This window comes from Seriola dumerili, unplaced genomic scaffold (genome assembly GCF_002260705.1).
Source record: "Seriola dumerili isolate Sdu_G_001 unplaced genomic scaffold, Sdu_1.0 BDQW01000068.1, whole genome shotgun sequence".
NCBI classification, from domain to species: domain Eukaryota; kingdom Metazoa; phylum Chordata; class Actinopteri; order Carangiformes; family Carangidae; genus Seriola; species Seriola dumerili.
Window position 1 is genome coordinate 13,973,427 of NW_019174323.1, and position 27,384 is coordinate 14,000,810.

At 40.3% G+C, this 27,384-nt stretch overlaps 3 protein-coding genes across 3 annotated transcripts in view; 2 read left to right on the forward strand and 1 right to left on the reverse strand.

Moving 5' to 3' along the window:
• Nucleotides 1-806: 806 nt before the first annotated feature.
• crym (crystallin mu) lies at nt 807-3,864 on the forward strand. Its single transcript, XM_022743248.1, has 8 exons — nt 807-1,117; nt 1,187-1,337; nt 1,459-1,521; nt 1,638-1,739; nt 2,396-2,579; nt 2,731-2,852; nt 2,966-3,050; nt 3,184-3,864. Exons 1-8 carry the CDS (start codon nt 960-962, stop codon nt 3,255-3,257), a joined length of 939 nt encoding a protein of 312 aa, XP_022598969.1. The 5' UTR covers nt 807-959; the 3' UTR covers nt 3,258-3,864.
• On the reverse strand, nt 3,635-9,571 carry LOC111220230 (ras-related C3 botulinum toxin substrate 1). Its single transcript, XM_022743250.1, has 6 exons — nt 9,280-9,571; nt 7,781-7,852; nt 7,428-7,545; nt 6,832-6,894; nt 5,925-6,084; nt 3,635-5,231 (listed from the first exon to the last, which is right to left on the reverse strand). The coding sequence occupies exons 1-6, from the start codon at nt 9,312-9,314 to the stop codon at nt 5,101-5,103; spliced, it is 579 nt and encodes a 192-aa protein (XP_022598971.1). The 5' UTR covers nt 9,315-9,571; the 3' UTR covers nt 3,635-5,100.
• A 9,892-nt stretch (nt 9,572-19,463) lies between these two features.
• Nucleotides 19,464-27,384, forward strand: part of LOC111220227 (cytohesin-3-like) — a 35,173-nt gene continuing 27,252 nt past the window's right edge. Inside the window, exon 1 of the mRNA XM_022743247.1 lies at nt 19,464-19,803. Within this exon, the coding sequence (XP_022598968.1) occupies nt 19,785-19,803 (19 nt within the window). The 5' untranslated portion in view covers nt 19,464-19,784. The remainder of the gene's footprint in view (nt 19,804-27,384) is intronic.

Genomic DNA, 27,384 nt, shown 5'->3' on the forward strand with positions numbered 1-27,384 from the left:
GAGAAATATTGGGAGCCATTGGTTTAACCTTTTAACAGTGTTGAATTTCGTGAGCTCATCTTCCTTTCTATGTAAAATATGTTATGTAGCTATTACAGCTGTTAAATAAATTCTGTGGAGTAAAACATTATAGTAATTCTTTTAGAAATGTATTAAAGTTAAAGTTTAATGTGGCATAAAATGAAAATACTCAAGCTCTGTACTGGTGTAAATTTACTTTCAACCACTGGCCTATTAAAACAGTGAGAGTGGAGGTAAGTATTATTACTTAAGTAAGGGATCTATTTATTCTACGTTTTTATTCTAAGAATTTAAGATCCTTATTTTTTATGGTTATCTCTCTTTTCCACCCTCTTGGCAATGTGGTCCTTTGTTTTTTTATTTTCAAGTCTGTGGTTCTCCATAAAACAGAAAGGAATAAAAAAAACTGTATCTCTCTAAAGTTGCTGATCAAGCAGGTATTCCGTGTGTGACTTTTACCCCTCACTCGCCCGCGATGTTTTCATAAAACATTAATTAGATTAAACTTAATTATGTGTCAAAAGACTGATGTGAGCTTGTGTCAGGCCTGAAAATGTTTGTAACAGACTGTATATGTCTGACATATTAAGGATAACACTCATATTTCTCAAATAAATAAAAACACTGAAAAGCTTGTCAGTGTTTGTGTGAACAACCTGCTGCTGTGACACAGGTGCGCTGGGCTCCCTCGCGCTACGGAAAGTATACCGACCTGTCTCTTTGGGAAACGCTCGACAAATCGGGGAAGGAAACGTTTCGGTACGATAGGGAGAGAAGGTGCGTCTACGCCTGCGTCAACGTTTCCTGAAGTCTCCGTTTATGCCGTAAATTTTCCGCCCGTCAAGACTAAAGCCCAACCCCGGATTTCGACCCCAGGCCGAAACGAAGCAAACGCGGTGCGTTTTAAAGCTAGAACTTGTGGATGAAAAGCAAAAGTCATGGCTGACCCCCCTGTTACCATATCGGAACGCGAAGTTGAGAGCCTGCTGCAGTACAGGGAGCTGACCCCCCGTCTGGAACAGGCTCTGGGGAAGTTTTCCAGAGGAGAGGTTGTCCAGCCTGTTCGCACCACAGTGCCCCTGCAGAAACAAAACGGGTTAGCATGTACTATACTGTGAAACATTTACAGTCTGTGGCTATTGCTGACACTCAATCACTTTTACAGGTTCCTGGGACTGATGCCCACTTACATAGAGCATGACGGAGTCCTGTGCACAAAGTTGGTTTGTTTCTATAAGAGGGAGGATGGTTCCACTTTACCATCCACTCAGGCCACAGTGGTGCTGCTGGATCCAGAGTATGGGAGTGTTAAGGCTGTGAGTAAAACTGATGCACACATGAGACAGAAAAAAAAACAAAAAAACAATCTAAACATTCAGGTCTCACAGTTTGAGCAGCTTCACCCTCAGACCAGTCAGGCATGTCTCCAACCTGCAGGTCATGGATGGAGAGGTCATCACAGGCATGAGGACAGCTGCAGTATCTGCAATCTCTGCAAAGGTACGATAAGCTTTCCATTTTCAAAGCACCTGTTCACAGTACCTGTCCTCTAATGTCGCGCTGTTGTTCTGACTTTGACACTCTTGGATCTGTCCTGGTGTGTTCTGGTCCTGCAGCTGTTGATGCGTCCAGAGGCTGAAGTGCTGGCCATCTTGGGGACTGGCAAACAGGCTCTGAGTCATTACAACGTCTTCACTGAAATGTTCTCATTTAAAGAGGTACTGTTACAAACATGTCTTGTGAACGTATGAATAGAAAATCAGTTCAGGGCAGTGTAAAGGATTTTTGGTGAGTACAAGTGGAATAATATCCTTATGTCTGTAGCTCAGTGTTTCCCAACACAAAATAACCTACAGAACCTAAAGGATCTCCCTTTAAACAGTGTTTAGGAGTAAAGGAAAATATAGGGCAACCCCTTAATTTTTTTAACCTATATTTCACATAAATATCGACGTATGAAATGTCTGTATGGTGCAGCCCTACTTTATTGGCATGGGACTGACAACTTTGTAAAATCTTACTTGTTTATTAAATCCAACTTTTGCTTAAATCATCTTACAGGTAGACAATAGTTTAACATTTTAGGAAACATGCAAATTTTCTTTTTTTGCCGAGAGACCGACACTGCCGTTGCTTTAGCCGGCCGAACATTCAACAAATGCCTTTGTAGTTTACTGACCACAACATTTGAGCAGCAATCTCCAAGTAAAGATTTGAACAAAGAGTGAGATTTAAAACAAGTCTGAGGATTGAAATCTGATTTTACATGCTCTCCAGTATGTGTGCAAGTATCTGGACATCCTGATTGATTACTGTTGGAACTTGTTTTGTAATTGGTTGATATGACATTTGTAATTCCCCTCGATCACCCCAGGTGCGTGTGTGGAGCCGCACAAAAGAGAGAGCTGAGAAGTTCATGCACTCAGTCACAGGTCCTGTGACGCCTTGTGTCTCGGTGGAGGAGGCGGTGAAGGGAGCAGACGTCATAGTGACAGTAACCAGATGCACTGAGCCGGTGCTTTTCGGTCAGTGGGTCAAACCAGGAGCCCATGTGGCAGGTGAGAGGAAGTGTGGAGAGTTTTAGATGAGTACCATGTAAAATGGGCAGAATTCAGGGAACATCAAATGTTTAAAACTTAAATGTCAGTTCTTGAGTGGACTTTGGAGCTCTGTAAATAATCGGATTGTTTCTCTCCTGTTGCTGAGCAGCGGTGGGAGCCTGCAGGCCAAACTGGCGGGAGCTGGATGACGTGTTGATGAAGGAAGCCGTGGTGTACACTGACAGCAGAGAGGGAGCAACAACCGAGTCTGGTGACGTCATTCTCTCTGGGGTCAGTGTCTTTGTGCTTTTGAACTGACTTGATAAGATAACTGAGGCGTGTGTTACTGGCTCCCTTTGCAGAGCATGTGTGGAAAAATGTGACTGTGGATCTCATGTGTTCAGGCGGAGGTGTTTGCAGAGCTTGGAGATGTTATTAATGGGACAAAACCTGCTCACAGAGAGAAGACAACCGTGTTCAAATCCCTTGGTAAGCCCCTCCTACAAATCCATATCATGTGGAAAGTACTTTATTTTTTTATCTTGGTACAAGAAGAATCCAGTTTACAACTATACTTTCATGGTATTCAGTGTAACTGTATTTGTTGTTGTTTTTACAACAGGGATGGGAGTTGAGGATGCAGTGTCTGCTGAGCTGGTATTTGACCAGTGGAAAGCCAAAAACAGCCAACCATGAAATGTCCATGTATTCCTCTCTGTTTGACCGTTACGGTGCACAAGCTGATCAAGATGAAGGCAATGAAAAAGTCACTGCTATATAACCTGACGCTGTGTATTTAATGCTGAGATAATAATAAGTCGATTAATCAGACAGCCAGTGAAAATGCCAAGTATTTTCTGGCTCCAGCTGCTTTTTCTTTGTAACATGTAAAATCAGTAAATTCTGGTTTTAGACTGGTCAGACAAAAACAACAAAAAAAAAATGAAATTTGAGGACTACTCATTGTGATGTGGGAAAGTGATAAGACATTTGTCACTATACGCTAAAGTAAATGAAGTCATGCAGTCGATACAAACTGTAGTGTGTGGTCAGAAGATATAGAATACATTGAGCATTTTCAAAAAAATTTATTTGCTTAAAAAAAAAAAATCAGCATATAACTATGTACTATTACATATTGTGAAAATGAAACCACATTTAGCAAGAAAGTAAATCCAAGTATGCACTTCATCTGTGCCACTGAAACACAGATGAAATGAATCCAGATTTACAGTGATTCCCCAGAGCACCCATGCAATTTGATCATTGCTCATTTCAAAATAAAATGCAACCGCTGAATCGTTACCGCTCAAGGTCATATTGTACAAGAAAGACAGTAAAATGAGTCACAACCATCGAGTGCTGATACACTGGCTCATAGACTTCATAAAACACAGCAATAGATGGGGTCAAAATGACATGGTTACACACCATTATGACGGCAATGAGCATCATGTACTGAGTAAAAAGCCTGAATGTTGAAAGCACTTTCTGAGCAAGAACTTCATGAAAACTTGAAATGATGGGTTTAACTTTTAAAGTTAAATAGATAACGAGCCAGCACAGCAACTGTGGCTGCACTGTACCTTCACATGCCCGACAGTCAGTCATAAAACACTGTGTGTATTCATTTACCACGTAGTGAGAACAATGATTTATCTAGAAAGCTCAAGGAACAAAATGAAAGAATTACCTGTTAAATATCTATCAGACTGTGTAATGTGTAATTACTATTTAACTTAGCAGCTGCTACAACATGTTATAACTCAAAGTCATTTAAGGGTTAAAGAATTTCTTCATAACTGCATTGATAGAAGGTTAAAACAAAAGTAAAAGGAAGAAAAAAAACAACATTTTAGTGTTCACAGAGTGACTACAAAGTGATGACCGTTGACTGAGTTTTGGCAGCACCTCAGTCTCGTCAGATGACATGTAAACAGAACGGTCCATCAAACAGCTGACAAGAGACTGACAATGAAAAAAAAAGGAGAAATTAGAGCCTCTAAAAAACAATTTATCTCAAAGTAAAATTTCATCAAGGCAGCAGGAATCTCTTAGTGTGTAGGGGAAAGAGCGCAGTGCAGGACCTCCTTCTTTTATAGAGTTAAATCTATGGTGATTTCACGATAAATTCATGTTCAAGTAGTGTTTCTTCACAATGTCTGAGAAAAATTACATGAATGTTTTTTTTAGTTTTTTTTTGCAAAATCCTCCCTCTCTTTCTCCTTAATTAACCCCAGATCCCAAATCACCCCCCCACCCTCACATTCCCCAAGGCCTTAAGCAAAGTCACTTCATTCCAGTCAATCTGAAAGGACTCAACAGATGTAAGAACCCACAAGCCAGACTTGACTGAAACCTGCCAGCGCTGCTTAAATCTGTAAAGTTCTTTCAGATGGACGTCTGATCTACCAGAGCTTCTATGTAAGCAAAGACACAGGGGGTGAACAGATATTTGGGAAACCCCGACATCATCCTCTTCCCTCTGAGTAGGCGAGTTCTGACTGCAACTGTATTTTCTACTCCCTGTGGTTTTCCATTACAATATTCTGCACTTCCTCTTCCTCTTCTTGATGGGTGGGGGGCAGAGGACCGCCCTGATGGCTTCGTCAAACACTGTCTTAAGGCCGCGCTGCGTCAGAGCCGAGCACTCCAGATACTTCACTGCACCTGGTGGCCAGAGGAGAGAGAAACAGAAAAAGCAGAAAGATAAAGTGAGTAACAAGATTATTAACAAGTCACAAGATTATTTTATGTTTGCATGATCATAAAGTCCAAAAATATTCTGTAACTTTAGTGAGAGAAACTCTCAACCAAAGAGAGTAAGAATTGTTCCAAAACCATTTCAATACAATGTTTATAAATTACAGTCAAATGATGAAAAAGAAGTGAGTTTTACCAACATAATGTCCAACATCTTTCAGGTTCTAAGAAACCCACCCAAATGTAACATAATACAATTTAATGTAAATAAATGATTTGATTCATGGTCCCATTAATCAATTCTGCCAAGTAAGTCTTGCAGAATTTAAGTAAAGTGCAAACGTCACCATCTAATTTTGTCGTTTATTAAAAATAAAACGGTGGTAAACCAATAAGGCACATAATTTTGAAAAATTAGGTGGCACCACTACGGTGTAAACAACTTATTAAATTCGCATGATGTTGTGATTAGAAAAATGTGACCATGAAACGGTGGCTTGTTCTTTTTTTAGCAGAACTATTTTTTTTTTTTATGGCTTTAGAGAAATGCCACAAATAAAACTCCCACAAGAAAAGGCTCTTTCAGTTGGAAACTTTACCAGACTATTATGATAATCTAATAATTTGAAGGATTGGTGAATGTGTTGAGCCTCAACTGACTTATTTCTTTAGCCATAGCCAAGCCCTGGGGGTAGATGATGGGGGAGAGTTTCTTTTCCTTGAGCTTTTCGATAGTGTCCTTGTCGTCTCTCAGGTCCAGCTTGGTGCCCACCAGGATGATGGGTGTGTTGGGGCAGTGGTGCCTCACCTCAGGGTACCACTGCAGGAGGACAGAGTCAGAGGCGGGATACAGGATAAAGACGGACAATACGACACACTGTGTGGAATGTGGGTGGGTTGCTAAAAGGATAGATTTCTCTCTCAGTTTTTTGGTTGTTATCCAAATTCAACATGATGTGACCTCTGAGGAACTCCGGGGCAAAAAAAGGACACAAACTTCTACCAGCACATAACAACTCTCAGTCCTGCTGTTGTGATACTTGACATTTATTACTTTACCAGCTGAATCCTAATTATCCCCTTCAATTTAACTATTATGTTAAGTAGCTTTAAAAACTGGGGGGAAAAACAACATATTTTTCCAATTAAAAAAACATTAGCACAACAAGGGCCAAAGAGCTGATGTAGTTTTTGCAGAGAAATATGTTTTTGTTTTTCATGGTTGCATCACTATGAACGGACCTAAAAATCAACTTTGGGGAGAAAAATATAAATTTTTCTACCGAGTTCATTTTGAATCCCAGCAAGAATCTATTTTAAAGTCCAGTTTCTATCATTTACTTTTAGAGCTGAGCCTGAGAAATGGAAACTAACTGAAATGTGGCCAAAATTCCACATCTGGATCATTGACAAAATTGAGTCAATTCCTCCTCCACCCAAACTGATCTGACCATGAAACTTTGTGGAAAACAGTGAAAGAGTTTTTGAGATTTGTCGCTTGCAGACAAAAGCCTAACATTACAATCACTGGCAAAGGTAACGGCTTTAAAGAGCAGGCTGTTCTTACCTTGGCACGGACGTTCTCAAAGGAAGCTGGACTGACTAGTGAAAAGCAAATCAGGAACACGTCCTGAGGAGAGTGAAGGACACCATTAGCCAACTTTGAAGACAGCAACATTACAAGAGACAAACGTTCAATATCAGATTAAAAACTTCCATGTTTCTGTTACAACTCAAAACCTAATCTAATAATTATCTAATTAAATAAAAGATACATAAATCTAATTCTGAACTGGTCCTGTTGGTTAAATACAAACTGACTCCCACTTTCAGCTCCCTGCAAGTCTTTGGCACAGAGACCCTGTTTGTTGGTCAAAGGACAAAGAGGGCAAACAAGAGCTCCCTTTCACTTCCTCCAGCCGTTCTCCAGACAGTGTATAGGTACTGTGGATACAAGGCTCTACTCTGCTGAGTGCACAGACTCCGTCTTAAGTATTACTGGCCAGTGAATAACTGCAAATCAATGCTGGCAAAGTGAAAAACAGCATTCATGCCAACATTGTTTGGCTGATACTAGTCTGTGCAGGACAGTGGACAGAGACAGCCAGTTGTTACTACTGGTGTGTGTGTGAGTGAAAATAAAATATATATATATACACATACTGTCTGTGGGTAGGACAGTGGCCTGAGCCTGTCGTAGTCCTCCTGTCCTGCTGTATCCCACAGCCCCAGGTTCACTGGTTTCCCATCAACCATCACATTGGCAGAGTAGTTGTCGAAGCTGTGGGACAAAAGGTGGATATTAGATTTTCAATTAGGTAGTGTTATAATGTACAACATTGTAATGCATAATTCAGGGAGGAGATAAAGTTGCTGACAAACTACTCAATGATTGATATCATTGTGAATGTTAGCTTCCCGTACGTCTGGTGGGTTACGTCCCTCACCTAAACCTCGCCACATATCCACCTCTACACCACAGCTGTTCATGAGAGCTGCCTTTGTGTGTTACTTACACTGTGGGGATGTACTCTCCAGGGAAGGCATTGGTAGTGTAGCTGATGAGCAGGCATGTTTTACCCACAGCCCTGGGAGGAGAAAAGAGGGGAGAGAGGGAGAGTAGGTAAATAAACTGATAAATACTGATTTTATACTTATTCTCTCAGTTTTAATATTAAGAGTATATCGTATAGTCTGCAGTGACATTAAACAGCAATTTAAGTCATATCTATAGCATGTACTGTAGGTTTCTTGCTTGTATGAGTTTAACAATTCAGAAATCGAGACCAAAGCCTCAATACAAACGTCCATAATCTCGTGTCGCGATACTGGAACCTCTAACCACTACTCGTCTGACAGGTTAACAAGTCACGTGAGACAGGTTTAACCTGAAAGATCAAACCATCTTCTTTTTTATTTCACAAAGAAGCTTTTAACTTTATTGTGGGTTTATCCTTTACAATTCTACTAGTATTTCACAGTATTTTATTTGATTATTTACCTCTGGCAAAACATTAGAAGTTGCAAAACATTAGTGTTAATATTGCCCTGGTGACCCTGTTGTGTCCTACATCCTTTATATTTGAAGGTTTATTTCGATCATGACTTGCATAGTTAAAAGCTTTGGTTTAAGAAAACAACCTCCTTAAATGACAGTCAATAATCTGAGCTGCGATGTACTTGGTTTTGTCCTGAAAAAGTTTCCTCCATGTGATGATGCACAAGTCAAACAATAAAAACAGTAATAGTTTAACTATATAAATGTGTGATAACAGATCACAATCTTTACTAAACCTGATTTATTAGTCCAAAAGAGCACCAATATTTTTCACATACATATATAGTCAAATGTCATCCATTAATGAGAGATACTACCTTAAAATGATGGAAACTTTGTCCTACCAGAAATCTAAAATCAGTTTGTGTTAAGAAGTTTAAATTGGGGTTTGAGGTCAATCAAGATGACTTAAGCTCTTTATCTCAATTAAAACTATTTCAGTTAGACATTTTTATATTCAATTTTGTTTAAGATAAAGCCCTGCTATAAAATTTTTTTTTACATTTTGCACTAAATCTTGTCAAACTATTTTACTATAAAATAAATCAGCTGTTTTGAAACACAGCTTTCCCAAAAAAAAGACACAAATTGTTCACCACAAATCTGTAAATTCATTCAGTGAGAATCCACAACTTTTATTCAGGACTAGCTGTAAGTTAAAGTAGCTGACGACATGGCAGCCTGCGTCAGGTCTAATAAATGACATACTGTGGCCCATCTAGTCACACCTAACCGGAGCATGTAGATAAATCTGTCTGACCCAGCTGGACTAGAGAGCGGGCACAACAACAGCTGTCGTTCATGTTGGCATGTTATCCGAGGCTTGTTAGTCGTTGGCCAACTGTTGATAACTGGGTCAACGAAAACAGCCGTGTTTCACGCTTAAGTCGCTATCATACGAGTAAAACCCGGACATTTTAGAGGTCAAAGTACGAATAAAAAGACACTTTAACTTACCCGTCCCCTACTACCACACACTTAATGGCCTGCATCGGACGGCTCTCTCGCTGGTGACCCAGCCAACGTTACAGCAGCTCGGTCTCGGTTAGCCTAGCAAGCTAACAGCGGCTAAAGTAACCCGGTCCTGTGTGGCCTGAAAAGTACCGCGTACACAAAATGACAGGACCTCGGCCGCGCTCCAAAAAGTTTAAAATGATATCGATGCAGAAATGATCCGGTTTGACTCGCAGTCTTCACAGCGACACCCCGGTACGACAGGCAGGCAACACCCAGGAAAAAAAAAAAACAAAAAAAAAACAAAAAAAAAAAAACTCCGGAGTCAAGATTGAGGGGAAAAAAAACGCCCACAGTTCGGAAGCTGCAGCTCCGAGATCTCTGCAAGTCATATCCGGTCAGACCAGGACCGTGAAACCCCGCCATCTACCGGTTACTACAGCAACAAGGCCGGTGTCAGGTAACATGACTTGTCTTTGTTGAATGCAGTGATGGAAGAAATAATCACATCATTTACCCAAAGTAAAAACTGCAATGGAACAATATAAGAAATGTTTTAAAAGAATCAGCAATGTGTTAAGAGTAGTTAAAAATTAAAAGTTCCATAGTTTTATTTTACATAAGTAGATCATTTTAAGTCATATTCATATTAATACAGCTGCACTCTTTAAAGCGGTTTTATTTTGTTCTCAAGTTCAAGGATTTCAAATACTAACCTCCCTGAAGAAGTAATAGAGGAATGGTACAAATCAGTGCTGGAAACTTAATTCACTCAATTACAGTTGTAAGTTTTGTATTTTCTTTTTAAGAAACCTTTACATTACATTTCATAGGGAAATCTATAGTTACCAGTTACTTTGTAGATTAAATTATTATAAAATATGATGCATCTTTATAGATTAAGTGTATAAAGTAATTAAAATGAAATGTTTTTATATCAATAATACAGTAATTTAATTATGAACACTTGAATGGAGCTATTCTGCAAAAAATGCAGTTTTACGTTTTAACTTTTATTATATTTAGTTGATTTACTTTTGTACTTTTAAATGCAGAACTTATATGGATATTGTTAGTTTAACTAAAGTAAAGGATTTGAACTCTTCTGTCATTACTTACTCAAACAAAAATGTTTGGCGTCTTCCTTTAATACTGCAACACAATCAAATGTCAGTGTAGCATGTGATCACTAGAGAGCAGCATTTTACAGTTTTAAAGCTCAGAAAGGTCAGTACATGATACTGAATGAATTTACTACCTGAGGAAAATATAAACCTCTCTCTCTCTCTCTCTCTCTCTCTCTCTCTGCTTTACTCTCTCACATTCAAAGTCCTAAACCATCATCCTTGTAATGGTGTTATTTCTCCATCAGTTAATCACTACCCATGGCAACCACTCAGTTCAGTATCATCTTCAGTCTCTGCACACACAAAGGAGACACACACACACACACATACACATTAACAACCTTTAGTCTGGATTATGTTTTGGGGGGATTTTTTCTGCAAACAACACATTAATAGGATAAACGTCATCATTAAGTGCGGGGTAAAAGCAGGGGAGAGAGATTAATGAAGGATAAACAGGCCTGTTGCCAGCGCATCAGGGAGGCTGTAAAACACAGTGGAGTCACACTGTGGGACCGTAGGATGTCAAACTGAGAAAAGACATTAAAAAGAAAATCTTCCCTGAGGCATATACAACATATAGCAGGATTTATGTCTTGGATGAGTCACAGGGCTGTTGGGCATATTAAATGCGACCCAACAAATTTGTGGGTCAAATAGTGACAAGCACCTCTTTTAGGGCAGCTTGACTGTGCTTTTACCAATACACATGACCACAGTTTAGCCTCCAATGATTTGGGCTGCAAACATGAGAGTGGTATATATCTAACTCTCCACAAGAAATCAAATAAACTTAATTCCCAACATTACAAGGAATTAAAACTCAATCGGACTGATGCAGATCATATAAAATTTTTGAATCAAGACTCTAATTTTATGTTCAGTGATACACAGATCTACTGATAATCAGTGGAGGAGATGCATCTAATTATAGATCACAGTCTTGGCTGTGTTTATGCTAAACATAGAGGGAGTTTTTACACCATGCATTGTCTAATTTGAAGAGAAATGTGGGGGTTCTGTCCTCCGGGATGTTTCTGTGTTTTCTTGTGATAACGGTTGGGTCTAGAAGAAGGATTGGTACAAAGGCTTTACATCAGAGGTGAAAGGAAAGATGCTTGAAGAAGCCAGAACCTCTTTTTAAGAGCTTTTGTTAGTGAGGCTTTGTTATGCGCTGTCATGCTCAGTTCTCCTTCAGCTTCCCTGTTGCCCTCAGTCCATATGCACCTTCCTTCAGGCTGCACGTTCAGAGAGACATTTCATCGGCTCATTATGTTCGACCATTAGTTCTCTAAATAATCACCAAGATTTAATGACCCCTATCACAGCGCCCCTCATTTGCATAGGAGTCAGATTGACAGTCTGCAGGCAATCAGCACTTAAATGCCTGAATGTGCTCTGTAATGGTAACACACTCACAACAGAGTCCACAGGATGCCCATTCTCACTGAATGTGTTAGAAAGTCAACATTTTTAACAGAGTGAAAGCTGAATGATGAGAGTATTCGCAAGGTATTCCCTGGATTTCATCATTTCAGCTGAACTGAGCACATAAAGCACATGGTTGGACCCAGCTGAGGCTTTGGCATTTGAACTGCTGCTATCTCTCATTCCCACATGATCAATGTAAACCCATACACTGTGGTAATAAAATCCTGTAGATAACGAGTGTTGCTATGAATCATTCAGCAGCTCAAACACATCTGATGGCTTTTCCGAGAATGTATCTGTATATGAGAAGCACATCTGATTCGGGCTTGCAAATGTTTATTTTTGATCTGATAATAGACTTTCACAAGATTGACTTGATAAAAGAGTAACACTTAGACCTTTCAATCCAGCTCATTATATATATATATATATATATATATATACTATATATGAATAAATGCACAAAAAATACTCTTTATTCCAGTGCTAAATCTGCATGTAATCTGCTTTTATGCACAACAAAGCAACAGTTTCCACCTGAAAATGTGTCTGTAATAGAAATCAGTTCCTTTTTATTCTTTGAATGCCATGAACAGCCTCCAGACCTCACACCTCTTATTCGCCTGCATGTTCAGCTGTGACAGGAGGATGCAGAGTTTACTTCAGGATAGTGTCAGACAACTCTGTGCAGCTTGTTCATTATCCAGTGGCTACAGCTGTGAAACTCCCTAAAAATAAACTGCACTTTTGAAGAAGTCCTCACTCTGCACCAACAGTGACACGCAGCATACGCAGAGCTTTAGTCATGAGATGGCAGGGAGCTTGAGTCATTCCTGCAATCAGATTCATTCAGATACACTGGTGAGTCACATGTTTCTGTGGTGGATGTGATGGGAAGTTTCCAGTCAATGGGTCAAATCACAGCACTTTGCTCCAAGTTGGAAAGATGTCCTACGTGTTTCCTTTGTCCCCCTTCTAATCCTGTGTGTTTCCCTTCTTTGCCGACACTGCCTGCTCCACTCTCTTGACCACTGTGAGAAAGGAAGTGTGTCACTTTCCTTCTGTGTTTGCATTAGCAGGAATGTGTGTGGGACTATTGCAGATGGTTCTCAGGAATTCCTCAGACACTCTCCAGGCTCAAACAGAAAAGATACAACAATAAACTTTATTTGAATTTCAAAGGAAACCTTAAATTTGTTGTATCAAATCATTACCAGAAGTGGTGATAAATCAAGTGCGGCTGACTCAGCTCATTGATAAACACAGCATGTTATTTTATTGCTTTAACATGAAGCTCTCGTTCAAGGAACCAATATTTCACTATGTGTCAAACAGACAAATGGCAGGGCTGAGTAGACATTGAATAATCACTGGGTCTCGTTCAAAATAAATCAGAATCTTTCATACAAAAACTCTGATGTCGTATGGCTCAACATGTAGGCTACCTCATTATAACAGCATGGGTCATGAAGCAGGTTACTTGCTTATACGCGTACTGGATGAATCCAGTTCCACACAGTACAGGGTCATCTACTTCAGTGCAGCAAAAGTTCGGATCATGACATTTTGGACGAGCCAGAAAAAAAAGCCTCATCACTGATGAGATAACGTGCTGAAATCTTCCACAATTATATGAGACTGGCAACAGAAAGACATCTGAGAAGAGTGCGTGTGTGTGTGTGTGTATTTGACATATTTCCGTCATTTCTCCCCCTAAAGGTTTTTGAACTCCTACATTTCCCAGAAAGCCCGTCTACAACCACCAGAGAGTAGAACTTGTTGCATGCGCCAGCTGTGGGCGCGATTAAACTCGATTATACAACAGTTAGTTCCGACCAAGTGATTTGATTGGACGAGAGGAATTCCATGAGCGCTGGGACTTTTAACTACATGTATCATTCCGCTTCACAGGTGTTCCATTAACGGTCGTTATCTATCTAAAAAATGAATATATTTCCAGAAATAACATTTGAATTAAATGATGTGTGGTCGTTAGAAGAGGATGAAGGGAAGAGGCCCGGATACTTCAGGGCACAACTGAGGTAACGTGTAGACAAAGTAGCTAGCTAATGTGCACTGTGCATGTGAGGAAAATGTGTGTGTTCCTTACCAACAGTCCGGTACCAGTCCAGTTGCGGAACTATTTGTGTTGGCGTTGCCAAATAAATGATGAAATAAACAAACAAATCATAAACTTTTGTTGCTTACTTAACTAATATGGCGCTCCTAAAACTGTTGTGTAAAAGCAACATCACACGAGAGGGAGTGATGTATTGAATACCAACATGATTGTGCGGCCTCGTACCAATGACCGAATCACTCCTTCTGATATTCAGTACATCACTCCCTCCTGTGTGGTATTACTTAAGTGTGACAGTAACGGCATGATGCTTTTCCCAGGTAAGATAAGGCTGTCGCCCACCTGTTTTTTTTGTTGTTGTCTTTTAAAGCAAGCACTGACGGAGTATTTTCCCTTGGGGCAGAGTAAACAGACTGCCACTGTGTGATGTGACAAAATGGCACAACTATTGTACTGATGTCACGAAACTTTTTGCAGACATTCATGTCTCCCAAACAATGAATCCTGTAGCTTTGGTGATATTTGGTGACTTTTCATCTCACGCCAACATAAGGTTGACTTCTATGAGTCAGAGTGAAATATGTCTGAAGCTGTTGGGTAGACTGCCATAAAAATAAAAAATAAAAATCCCCCGTCTTTTTATTTTATCTTATCTTATTCCCATTAGCCTCGGCTGTACTTTCTGTCGAGTGATTTACTAGAAAATGTTAGCATGCTAACATGCTCAACAAAGCTAGCGAACGTGATTATACCTGCTTAACATCAGTATAGCATTAGCATTTAGCACCTTAGCATTTAGCTACTGGCACCGCTGTAGACTGTCATGTGAAGATAAAAGTTAATCTTCATTGTGAAACTACATGTCTTGTGGCTGCATTCCACTCGGGTTTACGGAATCTACTGACAGTAGCTAGCGGAGAAATTAGCATTGAAATGACAATATCTCACCATGGTAGATTATTGTCTCCATTTTGCCACTTGCAGGGGGGCTATTAAACATACCCCACCAAAGAACAAAATAGTTCAAGGTACATTTCAATTGTCTGTTTTTTGTTAAACACTGTCAAACTGTGATGGGGCATGATAAACTAAAGCATGTTTTGAGACTGTGACTGTGAAAACTGTTGTGTAAAATCACATCTTCACTTGATTATCCACTTGATTTTTCTTAACAAAGAAATAACAGCAAATTGATATATCAGCCATATCCAAAGCTCTTGCATGTTTATATACAGAGTGTATGTGCCGAGCGGCCACTCACAGGGCTCGAGGTCCGTCCATCCACTTCCTCGCCCTTTATATGAGAAGCTGTAATGTGGCTGACACATGCTGCCTTAAAGAAATATGGAGCGCATTCATGCAGTATTTTCTGCTGGCTTGTAAATGGAGAAAGTAAATATAACTACATTTCAGTGCAGGCAAAGATGATGTCAGACTAAGGTCAAGTTTATGGTTCAAAAATTAATCAGTGAAGCTGAGCCAAACAGAGGCTGACCCTTACTTTTTCCTGATCTTTTCTATTTTAGATTCCCATGAAATGAGATGAGCGATCTTCAGTTTGACTCACAAGATATTTTCTGGCATATGTCTGCCTTCATTTGGAAGACAAATGCTTCATTTTCAAGTGTTCTCAATCCTGTGAAGCACATGCTCACATTGTGAACAACAGATGAACTAACAATAGCGTTTCACTGATTAGAGGGAAATAATTGAATTGTATGATGAAGAGAACTCTTGATGGACTCCATCCCACTTGGTTCCACTGAAACTGGAAATGGAGCCTCTTCCTGTACTGGTCCGGACATCTGCACTTAACACAGGACTATTCCCAAACGGCCTTCACCTCCCAAAACTCTATATTTACATGTCAAGGAGAAGTGCAGGCAGAAAAAAATAGAGAAAAAGAGAGATGCTGATGAATATGTCATGTGTCCAATAAACTTTTCTGTCGCGTTTCTCTGAAGAATCATACTGTATGAAACCAACTATGTTTGGTTCTTGGCCGCAGGCAGGCCTCTGAGGGGGTGTGAGGAGGAATTTATGGGAACTTGCTGCAAATTAATTGCAACTACCAATGCTGTAGAGCCAGTATTTGTTTATGCCTGGAGCCTTTTGAGGGGAAAAACAAGTGAAACCATTAATTTTCTATTTTTAGGAAAGAGAGGAAAGTTGTTTTGACAATGTGCTGTCATCCATTCGGAGTTAGAACATGTAAGTGAGAAACATTTTTTAGATTATGCAGGAAATGCTCATGTCCCTGGAGAGAGAAGCGTTTGGTTCAGTAACATGATCAGATCATGAGATTGACACTGAACTAATCAATATTTCAAAGTAATTAAACCATGGCAACTCTGAGCTTTCACCATTGGATCATTTCACCAGCAAATTGAAGTGCACAGAACACATTGTGTACTGTTGTATGCATGTGAAAGCTTTGTGTTTATACTAAAGTTAATCAAGAACACCCTTAATAATCAATTATATATACAAATTTATGTAAATACTGTATATGGGCTGTTGTTGTGGCTGGTCTGTGTATGACTCGGTCCTACACTTAATGAGTTCAGTATGTGTATTTCAATGGCTGTTATGTTATGAGCGTATTTGCACTGATTGGAAATGTGTTTAAAGTTTTGTAAAGTCTCAAGAAAGTGTTTTATTATTTCCAGTCACACTGAGGTAATTCCTGCTGTATGAAACAACTGATACATGCATCAGTTATGTCCGTCTGGCTGTACTGCCAGCAGGTGGACTTTCAAAGCAGGAGAAGTGGACTGTGATTGTATCACAGAATGGAAACTAAGGGTGGGAGTAGTGTACAATTTTCCATATTTATTGCATAACAGGTAAAGCTTCGTATGAAGAAAGGGGAAATTCAAAACCCTCACTATAACTCACAGTAACAGTGAGACTGGTTTCATAGTGAATTTGTAGCATATTATATATTAGTAGAAGTAAAAACGTATGAAGAAAAAAAAAAAAAAAACATCTGTTTCAAACCAAAATCTGAACATACTGTCCAAACTTTGAGTAAAGGAAAAAACTGAGCTAAGTTGGCCATGATGCTGTAGCTGATGATGCTGCCTCCACTCTTTGTGTGTGCACAACCTGTCAAACAGAAATCGTAGCTTCTAAGTCAGATACATTAATGTTAGAAATACAAGAACAGGTCATTGCATTATCAGCATCATGTTGCAATTAAATCAAATGTGAGTCTTTGCTGAAATGTAAATGGGAAAGCATTGAGCTCAACAGACTGAAGACTGTAGACCAGATAAATGGCTATTTTTAATGCATGCAGTACACACACAATTACAGAGTGTGGGAGTTGTAGGGGTCAATAGGGGACCAAATGCCAGTGTTTGGCCCTTGGCCCCTGTTTAAACTGTTTAATCTGATCATTCCTGCATTCATACTTTATTAGCCAATCTAGTTTAGGCAACATTTTCCAACATTACAGCTTGTTAATAAACCCTCAAAAGTCAATTTAAAGTGACACAGATCAGATTTCATAACAATGTGAGGGTGGAGGAGGGCAGGCTGATCACATCACTTCCTTTTCTGTAACTCTCTCCCATTGTCCCCCTGTAGTGCTGCACAATGAGTCCTCAGCACAACTCCCTTCCTGAACTTTGGACTGCACGCTGGGTCCGGCCTTCATATTCCCCTCGTCAGTACATCACTCTTGGCGTGGCTGGGATCTTCCTCACATGGGCGGGGACAGGCAGGAAGTATCCAAGCTGGACTCTTTCAGCCATGAGCTTTTGAAGGTGTCATCATGCCTGCATCACCAATGACGGATGTGGGGCGGATGAATGAGGTCAGAATCACTTTTTAAGGCAGCTATTTAGTGGCTAACTGACATATAAGACTGTTCAGGAGGGCTTTGTGGAGCAGTTCATCAAAAGTATGGATCATAATTGATAAAGATTTTAACTATTTCTGAACGATTTAAGTAGACTGCGCATACATGGACTAAGTAGCTTTAAGGAGTAATTCAGCTAAGTCTGTCTGTCTGTCTGTGGTTGAGTTTGTGTGTGTGTGGGGGTGTGTGGGTGTGGGGGTGGTCAGAAGTAATCTACACTGACTCTTGGCTCCACAGTGTATGTGTAGTTAGGCTTCATTTTAAGTCATAAATCACTGACTACTTAAAAAAAAAAGACTATAAAATGGGGAGTTGTTCATTTATTGCTGTCTGTGTTTGAATCTGACTGGCGAGGGGTGTCGTACATTCATGTTTGAGAAACAGTAAAAAGCTGTTTCTGTTTCACTGTGGCTACTCCAACAGAAACTTCACAAACTGGTGGTGGCATCTTGCTGCACCGTTCAGGCAAGGTCAGAGGTTCAACCTGTAGAGGTCAACAATGCTTTTCTGCCATAAAAGATTAAGTGTTGAGACCTTCAAGAAAGTGATAAATCTTGTCTTTTAAAGGAATACTATAGTGTGATCCCCTTAAAATAATAAAAAAATATCTAAATTCAAGATGCTACATAACATTTTAACATGTATATCAATTGCGGGTATGTGCTATAAGCTTTGTGAAACTTCTACTTATAATCTCATCACAAAGTCCATTAGTAGCTATTTCTTTCGATCATATCACATGATCTTCCTCAGCAGAAATACAGTAGTTGCCCAGAGGTCACTGAATTGTAGATGTTCAAATTAAGATGGACATCATTGATCCACAACATCTTATGTAATAATCAAAATAATAATCATTTTAAACATCTGATGAAAAGGTTAAATGTTTTTTTTTTAAAAGCATTTTATAAGAATATCTCATTATTGCTACCAGTAGTAATATTAATAATAATTAATAACATTTAAATCATATCTGGAAACATGGTAGAATTGCTAGAGGTTGAACAAGCTGTAAATAAACCCTCCAGTTTAAGCCACTTATCTGCATCAGATAGAAAATGAAGGTGAACGAATGCACGAAGCTGCTTTGTGAAATGAGCCGGGTAATAATTAACACTCACCTTTATTTATAACTTACAAATACGTTTTGGAGACACTAAGTGGAAATCTATTTTCAACCAGTGTTATCATCTAACCTGCACCTCATTCAGATGTGACTGTCTGCTCATAAATTGGCAATTACAGTAAGTGTGTGAGAAAATAAATGCATGCTAAGAAATAGAGATTATTGTAAAAACAAGGAAATAAGAAACCCTGTATGTTTGCCACCTTTAGAGAACATGTTCAATCTCTCCTCTGGTCCCTGCAGGTAAGAATCAAACAATTTGAATTTAATAGTTTATTTATGCTTTAGTGAGATCTGTGATAATTGCTTCGACTGTTCAACAACAAAAGCTACACTGAACACCTGTAGTGAATTGGTATTTTGTGTGTGTGTGTGTGTGTGTGTGTGTGTGTGTGTGTGGTTGTGTGGTGTGGTGTGTGGTGGGGGGGGGGGGGGGGGGGGGGGGGGGGGGGGGGGGTGGGGATGCAGGGGCGGGGCTTAATGACGTCGCTGTGGTTGCAGTGTAGCTAATGTGAATGCAGACGGAGCAGCTGAGGATGGAGCAGAGACGGAGAAACGCCGCCGCCGTCTCACACCGCGGTCACACACCTCTGAAATATCCCATCTTCACATAACAACCCCGCTCTCATTTACACCCAGACCACGACTTCTGCTTTTTTTATTTTGAAATGTTTTCCTTTTTTTTCTGTACATTTCGCCGCTGACATCTGCGCACCAGTCCACTTCACCCATCTGTCTGTCAACACAGCACCGGCTTCGACTGTCTTGTCAGTGAAAGGAGAGAAACCCCGTTAAAAACCACTCGGCTAAATCCATCTTCCGCGAGGTTCCCGCCGGACACACCTTCTCCTGGACGGCCCTGTCACTGCTGCGATAAATATGGATGAAGACAATCACGGTAAGGCTGTTTTTTTTTTTTTTTTTTTTTTTTTTTTCCCCCCCTTAATGTCCACACATTGGTTTCCTTTCCCTCTCAGCCCGTGTGCAGGGATGGATGGACGGCATGTATGGATGTGTGTGAGTCGGATGTGATGGAGCTATATCAGATCAAAGATGTTGTGGTTTTTGCAGAGACGACCGAAAAAAAAAAAAAAAAAAACCCAACAAAAAAACAAAACAAACAACGGGTGTCATGATTTAACACCTGTTACTAAAGGAGCATTTCACAGAAATACAGCTTGCTTTGCACGCTCCTCTTACTCGCAGGTGAGGCAGAAGCATTCTGTTCCTTCATAGAAACATGTTTAGAAACGCTGGTAAAAAAGGAAAAAAACAACAACAAAGCACAGGAATTTTTACATTTTTTTTTCTGTTCATGCAGTCACCTTTTCCATCTGTTTGATGTCTTGCTTTAAGGCTTTGAAGTTGTTCTCACTATCTTGTCGCTCTGTTTGAAGCCTGTAAACTGGTGGAAATTGATAAGATATCTGACTGGCAGGATTCCATATGGAGGACAGACCAAGCAGGATCTGCATCCTTTTGACCAAAGCATAACAAAATAAATAAATCCATGTATTGATATTTGAGGAATGTAGTGTTACCAGTTCTTATTGTGATATGAAATATTGTAGGGGTGGAGAAATATCACATACAATCACATTACTTAAGTTAAACACACTAATAAGTATAAAAAAGAGGAATATGGCTGCAACTTATAATCACTTCTTTATGGATTTGTTTGAAGGTTAACAAAAAATTGTACCAGGAATTATGAAATGTCAGAACATTCATAAAAAATGCTTATTTCAACTTCCCAGAGCCCAAGGGGGCGTCTTCATATTCCATATTTTAGTCCGGCCATCAGTCCTGACCCAAAGAGATCCTGTTTTCATCCATCCACTAATGGACTAATTGTTTCAGCTCTACAGATGAGTGTTAGTAGTTGAAATTTATAAAAAGATCATTCTTACCTAGGGTATATTATTACTATAGGTGTGTGTCATGTAATGTAAGATGCCGTAGCCAAGCTGTAGTGAGGTACTGTATATACTGAATGGTAAATGTATGTAGCACCACAGTCCTGACAGTGTGATTTTGTGATAAAGCTGAATGAAATGAACCTGTGCAGCTGCATTTCGACCCTGGATTACTGCTCACATGGTGGCTGCGGCTTTATTATAAGATAGTGGCTGAAACACACACACACACACACACACTAACATGCAGGATGCTTCTGAGCAGATAATCCAAACCGCCTTGTGGGCTGGAGGCCTTGAAGGCAGTGTAGTGTAAACAAATGGCTATAGTCTGATAACAGTTTGTCAGTTAAACTGTAAGAGATTAGCAGGGCCAGGAGAGACCCTCATCTGAACTTCACCCCCCCCCCCACGTCTGAACAGTCTGAATATACTGTATGTGAGAGTGAATATGTGAGAATAAAAAAAGAGGGTCTCTTCCTTGAGGTGTAACTATTATTGTGTTGGTGTGCTGCAGTTGTCTTCACAATAACATTAAGACATCGTCATACTTTTAATCTCCTCTTCAATCGTATACATCTCCATTGGCTATATTATTTTTGGACTGTAGTAAAACTTGCTCTGTACATTCATGGTCCTCAGAGGAAGAACTCCAGAGTTTTTAACGAGACTCTGACCGCTCCTCTAGCGCCACCATCAGGCCAGATTTTCTTCCGATATGCAAGCGACATTAAAATCAAATTGTTATTAACTTGACTGAGTATACTGGGGGATTCGTGAGGGGGTGAAGTCCTCTTGTTTAGCAGATTTGAGTGTGCTTGACTCCCATGTCTTCATTGTAATTTCATGAGGACTTGCCCGTTGTCATATATGCACCCCTGCTCCCCAAAAAAGAAAAAAATTACATTGCATGTGCTACGCATGCACCGCCCATGGATGAGGCTGGTCTGAGAGATATCGTTCACTGAATCATGTGACAGGATGTCTGAGAGCACAGAGGCATGCTGTCTGTGATCAAACTGGAAACATACGCCACAAGCTCAGGCAGATTGTGTGCAGCTCTGTGCAGTTTGTGAATTATTAAAATAACTTACCATAAATGTTCAACTAATCAAGAGCTCTTGTTCGCTTGCTCACACCCTCGCTCCCTCCCGCTGACTTGCACACATCACTTAACATTGTTCACATGCACACCTTGATATGCTGCTATCACAGCTCAGACACTTTGTGTGTCCCTGGGTGTTTGCTCTTCTGTTGCAACATATGCATCAAAGCAACAATGACTTTTTGAATAGTTCAAAATTCCAGTCTTTTTTCTCCCGGATATGGGACAATACAAGAGACATATCTTATTGTCAATGTGTAGTTTTTATTTAAAGATTTTAGCCTAAAATTCTGATGTCAAAAAGCGTAAGACTATGGATGATAGTTACAAAGCCAATACTGGTGACCTTTCAGCACAGTGCTTGTAAATGCATTCAGTGACGAGCTGTGCTTTGTAGCTCTGAGGTGTTTTTTTTTTGCATGCCAACAAATGTGCACATTATCGTCATGGGTTCTCACGCCTGCGTGTACAGTATGCATGCAACATATGTTCAAAGTTGGAGCTTTAATTTGTTCTGGACCAGTGAACCAATCTGAGAACAACAGAGAGGGCGGGGCCCAGCAGATGCCATGATACTCTGTAGGATTAAGAAATAAAGAACTAATGCTCCCACAAGCCACCTCTGATGAAACTGAGACAGGATGTAGATGAGACATGTCCAAAAGCTCAGTAAGGGACATTACTGGTGGAATAAAGGTGCAACATTGGGATCATTACCTGCACATAGGATCCATATTTCTTCCCTAGACCTCTGAGTGACACTATAAACTGTGCCACTGAGTGTTATTTGTGGGACTCAGCTGTAGCATGGAATTCATTAGTCCATGTTTACTGCGCTCACTAATCAGAGTTGGCGCTTCTCTGCTCAGTTTACATGCCACAGAGCAGACAGGGCCTGGCCTCAAAATGGATGAAAATCAGCAACAGGCTCGAAATCCTAAGTGTTTTTTATTACTCATGTGTCTATTTTTAGAATCATTGTATAGCTGGAATGAGAAGTGGAAAGAACACAGAAGCAGAAACTGGCTGGGAAACAGTTCACTGAACGGCTGGAGGGAGGCCATGAATTTTAACACTTGGCTTTCTTGTATTTTCTCTTCTTTATAGCAGCTCTATGATGCGTCAGTCAGGGGATTAATGTGGGCTGGGTGAATGGCTGCTTTGGGAGTTAGACGTTATTAAAACGTGGATGAATAGAATTCACCTTTTAAAATTTTCCTGCACTTTTCCAGCCTGAATGAAGATGTCCGATGTCACGATTGAGGCTCCTAATAAAATGTGTTTTGTGTTTGCGTGTACAGAAGCCCCCCCAAAAAACAATGTGCAAAAATGTTTGTTTACGGGGTCCTGTTAGGTTCCCTTGACCATATTTCCTGTGTAAGTGTCATGATAACCCCACGGTGTCAATCAACACTCTTCTCTCTATCTGACCGTGGGAAAAGTTGAATGGGAAAGGCCTTTCCTACAATTCTTCTATTCTCTTTGGACTGAGCGTGTGTGCGTGCTAAAATAACAACTGCTATCAGACTGCAGCACTGATGTTTTGTCTGTGTGAGCTTTTTTAATGGTGCACACATGGCAGTATCTGTGTGCAGAATCACGAGTGCACATCTTGGTCTGTGCCCGTCTACTCTGCATTTTTAAATTATTTCCACATATTTAATGGACTTCTGACTTTATGCACTTATTGCATATGACATTTATCACAGCAGGCATGAAACCTAACCTCAAGTGGCTTTTGTGAAAACCTGAATCAACATACTGTATTGTACGTGTGGTTTCTTTGGATCCAGGACCTTAGTTCTGAGGGGGATTAGTTGGTAAGAAGGGGAAGTTGTTGTGCTTAGGGTACGGTCTGTGTTGTGGCTGTAGGGGAGTGTGTGGGTGGACATCAGACAGTCACTTGGGGCGAGCTGAGGCTGTTCTCTCACTGTATACTTCGCCCTGGGAGGCTGGCTTAAAGTAAGTGGTTAGTGCTGAATGGCTAGACAGCAGTGAAACAGAGCTCAGACATCTGTTTCTCTCTGCATCTGCATGTTTCATCGGCCTAATGTCGCCCTGGAGATGTGCTTCATGTGTAGCTTATAAGGGAAATGCATTAGAGCTGAAATGATTAATCTATTAGTTGATCAGCAGAGAATTAATCAGCAACTATTTTGATGGTTTATTAAGTGTTTAAGTAGATTAAAGCAAAAATGACAAAAAAATCACTCCAGTCTCTCAAATCTGAATGTGATAGTCAATGAAATATATTTGAGTTTTGGACTTTTATTGGAATAAAACAAGACTTATAAATATATCGACTATGGGAACTTGTGATGGGTGTTTTAAGTAATGGCAGGCCCTAAAAGGTTTTAGTCATCTGTTCAAGAATGAAGAGTAAAGCTATGACAGTCTAGTGGAAACTCCTTCCTTCCATGTGGAAATCATGTGTTACTAATATAATTTGATGATTATATCCAACAATAAGTAATTATTAATCATTTTCAGAAGTATTTGCTCTCTTGCAGAGAGTTAGACGAGTGGAATGATACCGCTCTTGCTAAATATGAAGCTACAGCAAGGAGACAGTTAGCTTAGCTTAGCTTAGCTTAAGAATGGAAACGGGGCAAATGGGGGTTGAAAACTAGCCTAGGTAACAAAATACCAACACCACCTTTTTACAGGGAGTTATGTCCTGCACTATTTTTATTATAAGGAATTTGTTGCCTTTGGAGAGCCAAGCTTGCTGTGTCCCTCTGTTTCCAGTCTTGATGCTAAGCTAAGCTAACTGGTTGGCCAGCGGTTGCTTCATATAATTACCACACAGAACAAAAAAAAGTGACAAAGGACATTTTCCAAACTGTCAAGCTATTCCTGTAATGAACAATACCAATACCACCAACACTGTATGGCAACGTGTACGTGTTGTCTAAAACCGTTGAAAAGCCTTTGCTTGTATGTGAACGTCTGATGCACGATGATGGAAGAATTTGCCCTCTAGTATTAAAACATGGAGCCTGATTTAAGTCACCTCTTCCAAATGCCCCGTAGCATCTCACTAGCCTGACAAATGAACGTCTGCAATGGTTTAAGCAAAAGAATGCGTCTCTTATGTGTGTTGACACAGATGCCAAAAAATGTGCTAAAATGTACTCTTTACTATCTCGCTGGTTGACCTGGCAGGCTGGCGGTGTTGTTTAAAGGCTTAAGGGGAGATTTGGCAAGAACAGAAATTCGTTTTGAATGCCAAGATTATGGGTTTTGTGGTGCAACATTAGACGATTAAACATACAGAACATTACACCACATGCAACAAGACGAATACACAAACACAGACATAGACACTGCCGGCGCATTATGTGCAGGGACTGAGTCTGAGCTTGTAACAAACTGCACTGTTCAAGTGTTGAGACTATACACATGGACCTGATTAGGAGTGAGACTGGGGAGGCTTTTCGACATGTTCCCATCTCCATGGTAGTGTGTGTGTGTGTGTGTGGGAGACAAGACATTGTAGCTGTCTGTCAGTAGACAACATCTCCTCTGTTGTGAATAGAGGTACGCTTTGCCTGGAATTATTGCTTGGAGCTGTCGAGAGGGAAAGCTCTTTAAGTGTGAGATGGAGAGCAGATGGGAGACAAAAGGCTCACCAAATTAAATGAGCAGGAGTCAGGGAAGAACACAGGCAGACATTAAGGGCAGCAGAGATGTACTGTGTTCGAGTAATCCACACCTAATTTCAGTAGAGGGAGAGAAAACAGGGTCCAGCTGACCATACAGAAGGGTAAGGGGGGGGGTTTGTTCGAAGTGGCTGGATGTGTTTCCTGGCTTCTGCCTTGATAGAAATGGAGAACCACACCAACACACCCAGCTCGTTCTCACCTTAGTAAAATGTCCTGGCGCTCTGTCATTTCATTTCCTGCACTTTATAGAGTATATTTTCTCTTCAGTTTCAAATAGACTTGTGTGAGGACAGAGCTGCTTTTAATGGAAAGTCTTTGATCCAGCAGGTAGCCATGGGACAGGTTGATATTTAAACATGATCCATCTACAAGGATCTGCAGTGAACTGCCAAGAGAGACCAGTGGCCTGAACTTTGTGGGTGGTTTCGATAGCTGTTGTTTTGATCAAAGGTTACTCTGGTCTTATTGTGAATGGGATCGTGGTGGTCCGCCAAAGTCAGTGTTTTTGCAGGCAGACGCACAACCATCACAGGAACATCCTGGACAAGCAGACTGGAGGCCGACGCACAGCGGCTCACTGAGTGGTTTGAAGTTAGTGCCAGTCATCCGACACAGGGCCGACCCCTCCTCCTCCCCCCCTTTTTCTGCCGGTGTCTGCACATTGTCAGCATGTTTGGAGATATCAAAACGTATTTGCTCTCGTTCATTGTTGTGTGTAGAATGAAAAGCACCCAAGCCTACCGATTTCAAAATTGCTCCCAAGCTAGATATCTATCACAATAATGGAGGTGAGCGTGTTCATATCAGATAAAGCGTTACATTCATTCGGCTTCCTGTCAATCACCTGACACCCACAGGAAACAGCAGAGGTGTCTGTCAGGAAATAATCCCTCGGATATGTTGCCTTTCAAAATGTATTGTCACATCCATGTCTTCCCTCTTTGTTTACTGGGTTAATTCACAGCTAGGCTGAGCCTGTGATATTTTAATTTTACAAGGATAAAAGCACAGAAATGCTAAAACAAGACTGAGTGTATACAGCCATGCTAACAGCAACATGAGGTTGTACTTACACACAATGGTGATATGAGCATACAAACAAAGCTAGTAATGACAATGCTAACAAATGTTTGAGATGTGTAATGTTTACCATGTTCATCATCTTAGTTTAGCATGCTAGCATGCTTAAATTTTAAAAACAACCAACTGAATGACATTCTCATAGCCACAATTGCTAATGTGGCTAACGCTCACGTCATATTGTTTAGACTGTAATTACAAGTCACCCGCAAAGGAAAAACCATTCACGTCATCCTCCTCCTACTTGGTGAAAAGAAGAAGAGTCAAGAAACCTGTGGCAAATTTGCTGCAAAGCTATAAGTTATACACAGTCTGTTTGTATCTAGTTTAATTTGTTAAATAATTGCTCCAAATATGTAACGCCACAAAAGCAGCAAACATACAGTTATATATTGTACAGTCTGGATGTTGGAGTGATTGAAGGGAATGTGAACTAGATGTAGATAGCAATAAACAGGCTAAAACACTAGTATTCAGTCTGTTGCTGCATTTTAGATATTTTTGCCCCGTGAAAGAATGAAAGTGAAGGATATTTTACCTGGAGGTTTTTTACAGTTTCCCCATAAATTGTGTCTAAAACCTGGACAATCATCTGAGATGTCTCGCAATGAGGGAACAGTGAGCGACTTGGACCACACTCCGCCTGTGAAAGCCCCTCATCCTGCCCGGATGCCAGAAGAAACAGCATCCATCTAATTCATTCTCAGGCCGAT

Coding starts and splice junctions, on each gene's coding strand:
- crym (XM_022743248.1), top strand. CDS start 960: ATGGCTGACCCCCCTGTTACCATATCGGAACGCGAAGTTGAGAGCCTG. Junction 1,522..1,637: donor TATCTGCAATCTCTGCAAAG/GTACGATAAGCT, acceptor CTGGTCCTGCAG/CTGTTGATGCGTCCAGAGGC. Junction 3,051..3,183: donor AACCGTGTTCAAATCCCTTG/GTAAGCCCCTCC, acceptor TTTTTACAACAG/GGATGGGAGTTGAGGATGCA.
- LOC111220230 (XM_022743250.1), bottom strand. CDS start 9,314: ATGCAGGCCATTAAGTGTGTGGTAGTAGGGGACGG. Junction 7,853..9,279: donor TGTGTGGTAGTAGGGGACGG/GTAAGTTAAAGT, acceptor TTCTCCTCCCAG/GGCTGTGGGTAAAACATGCC. Junction 7,546..7,780: donor GGAGAGTACATCCCCACAGT/GTAAGTAACACA, acceptor TTTGTCCCACAG/CTTCGACAACTACTCTGCCA.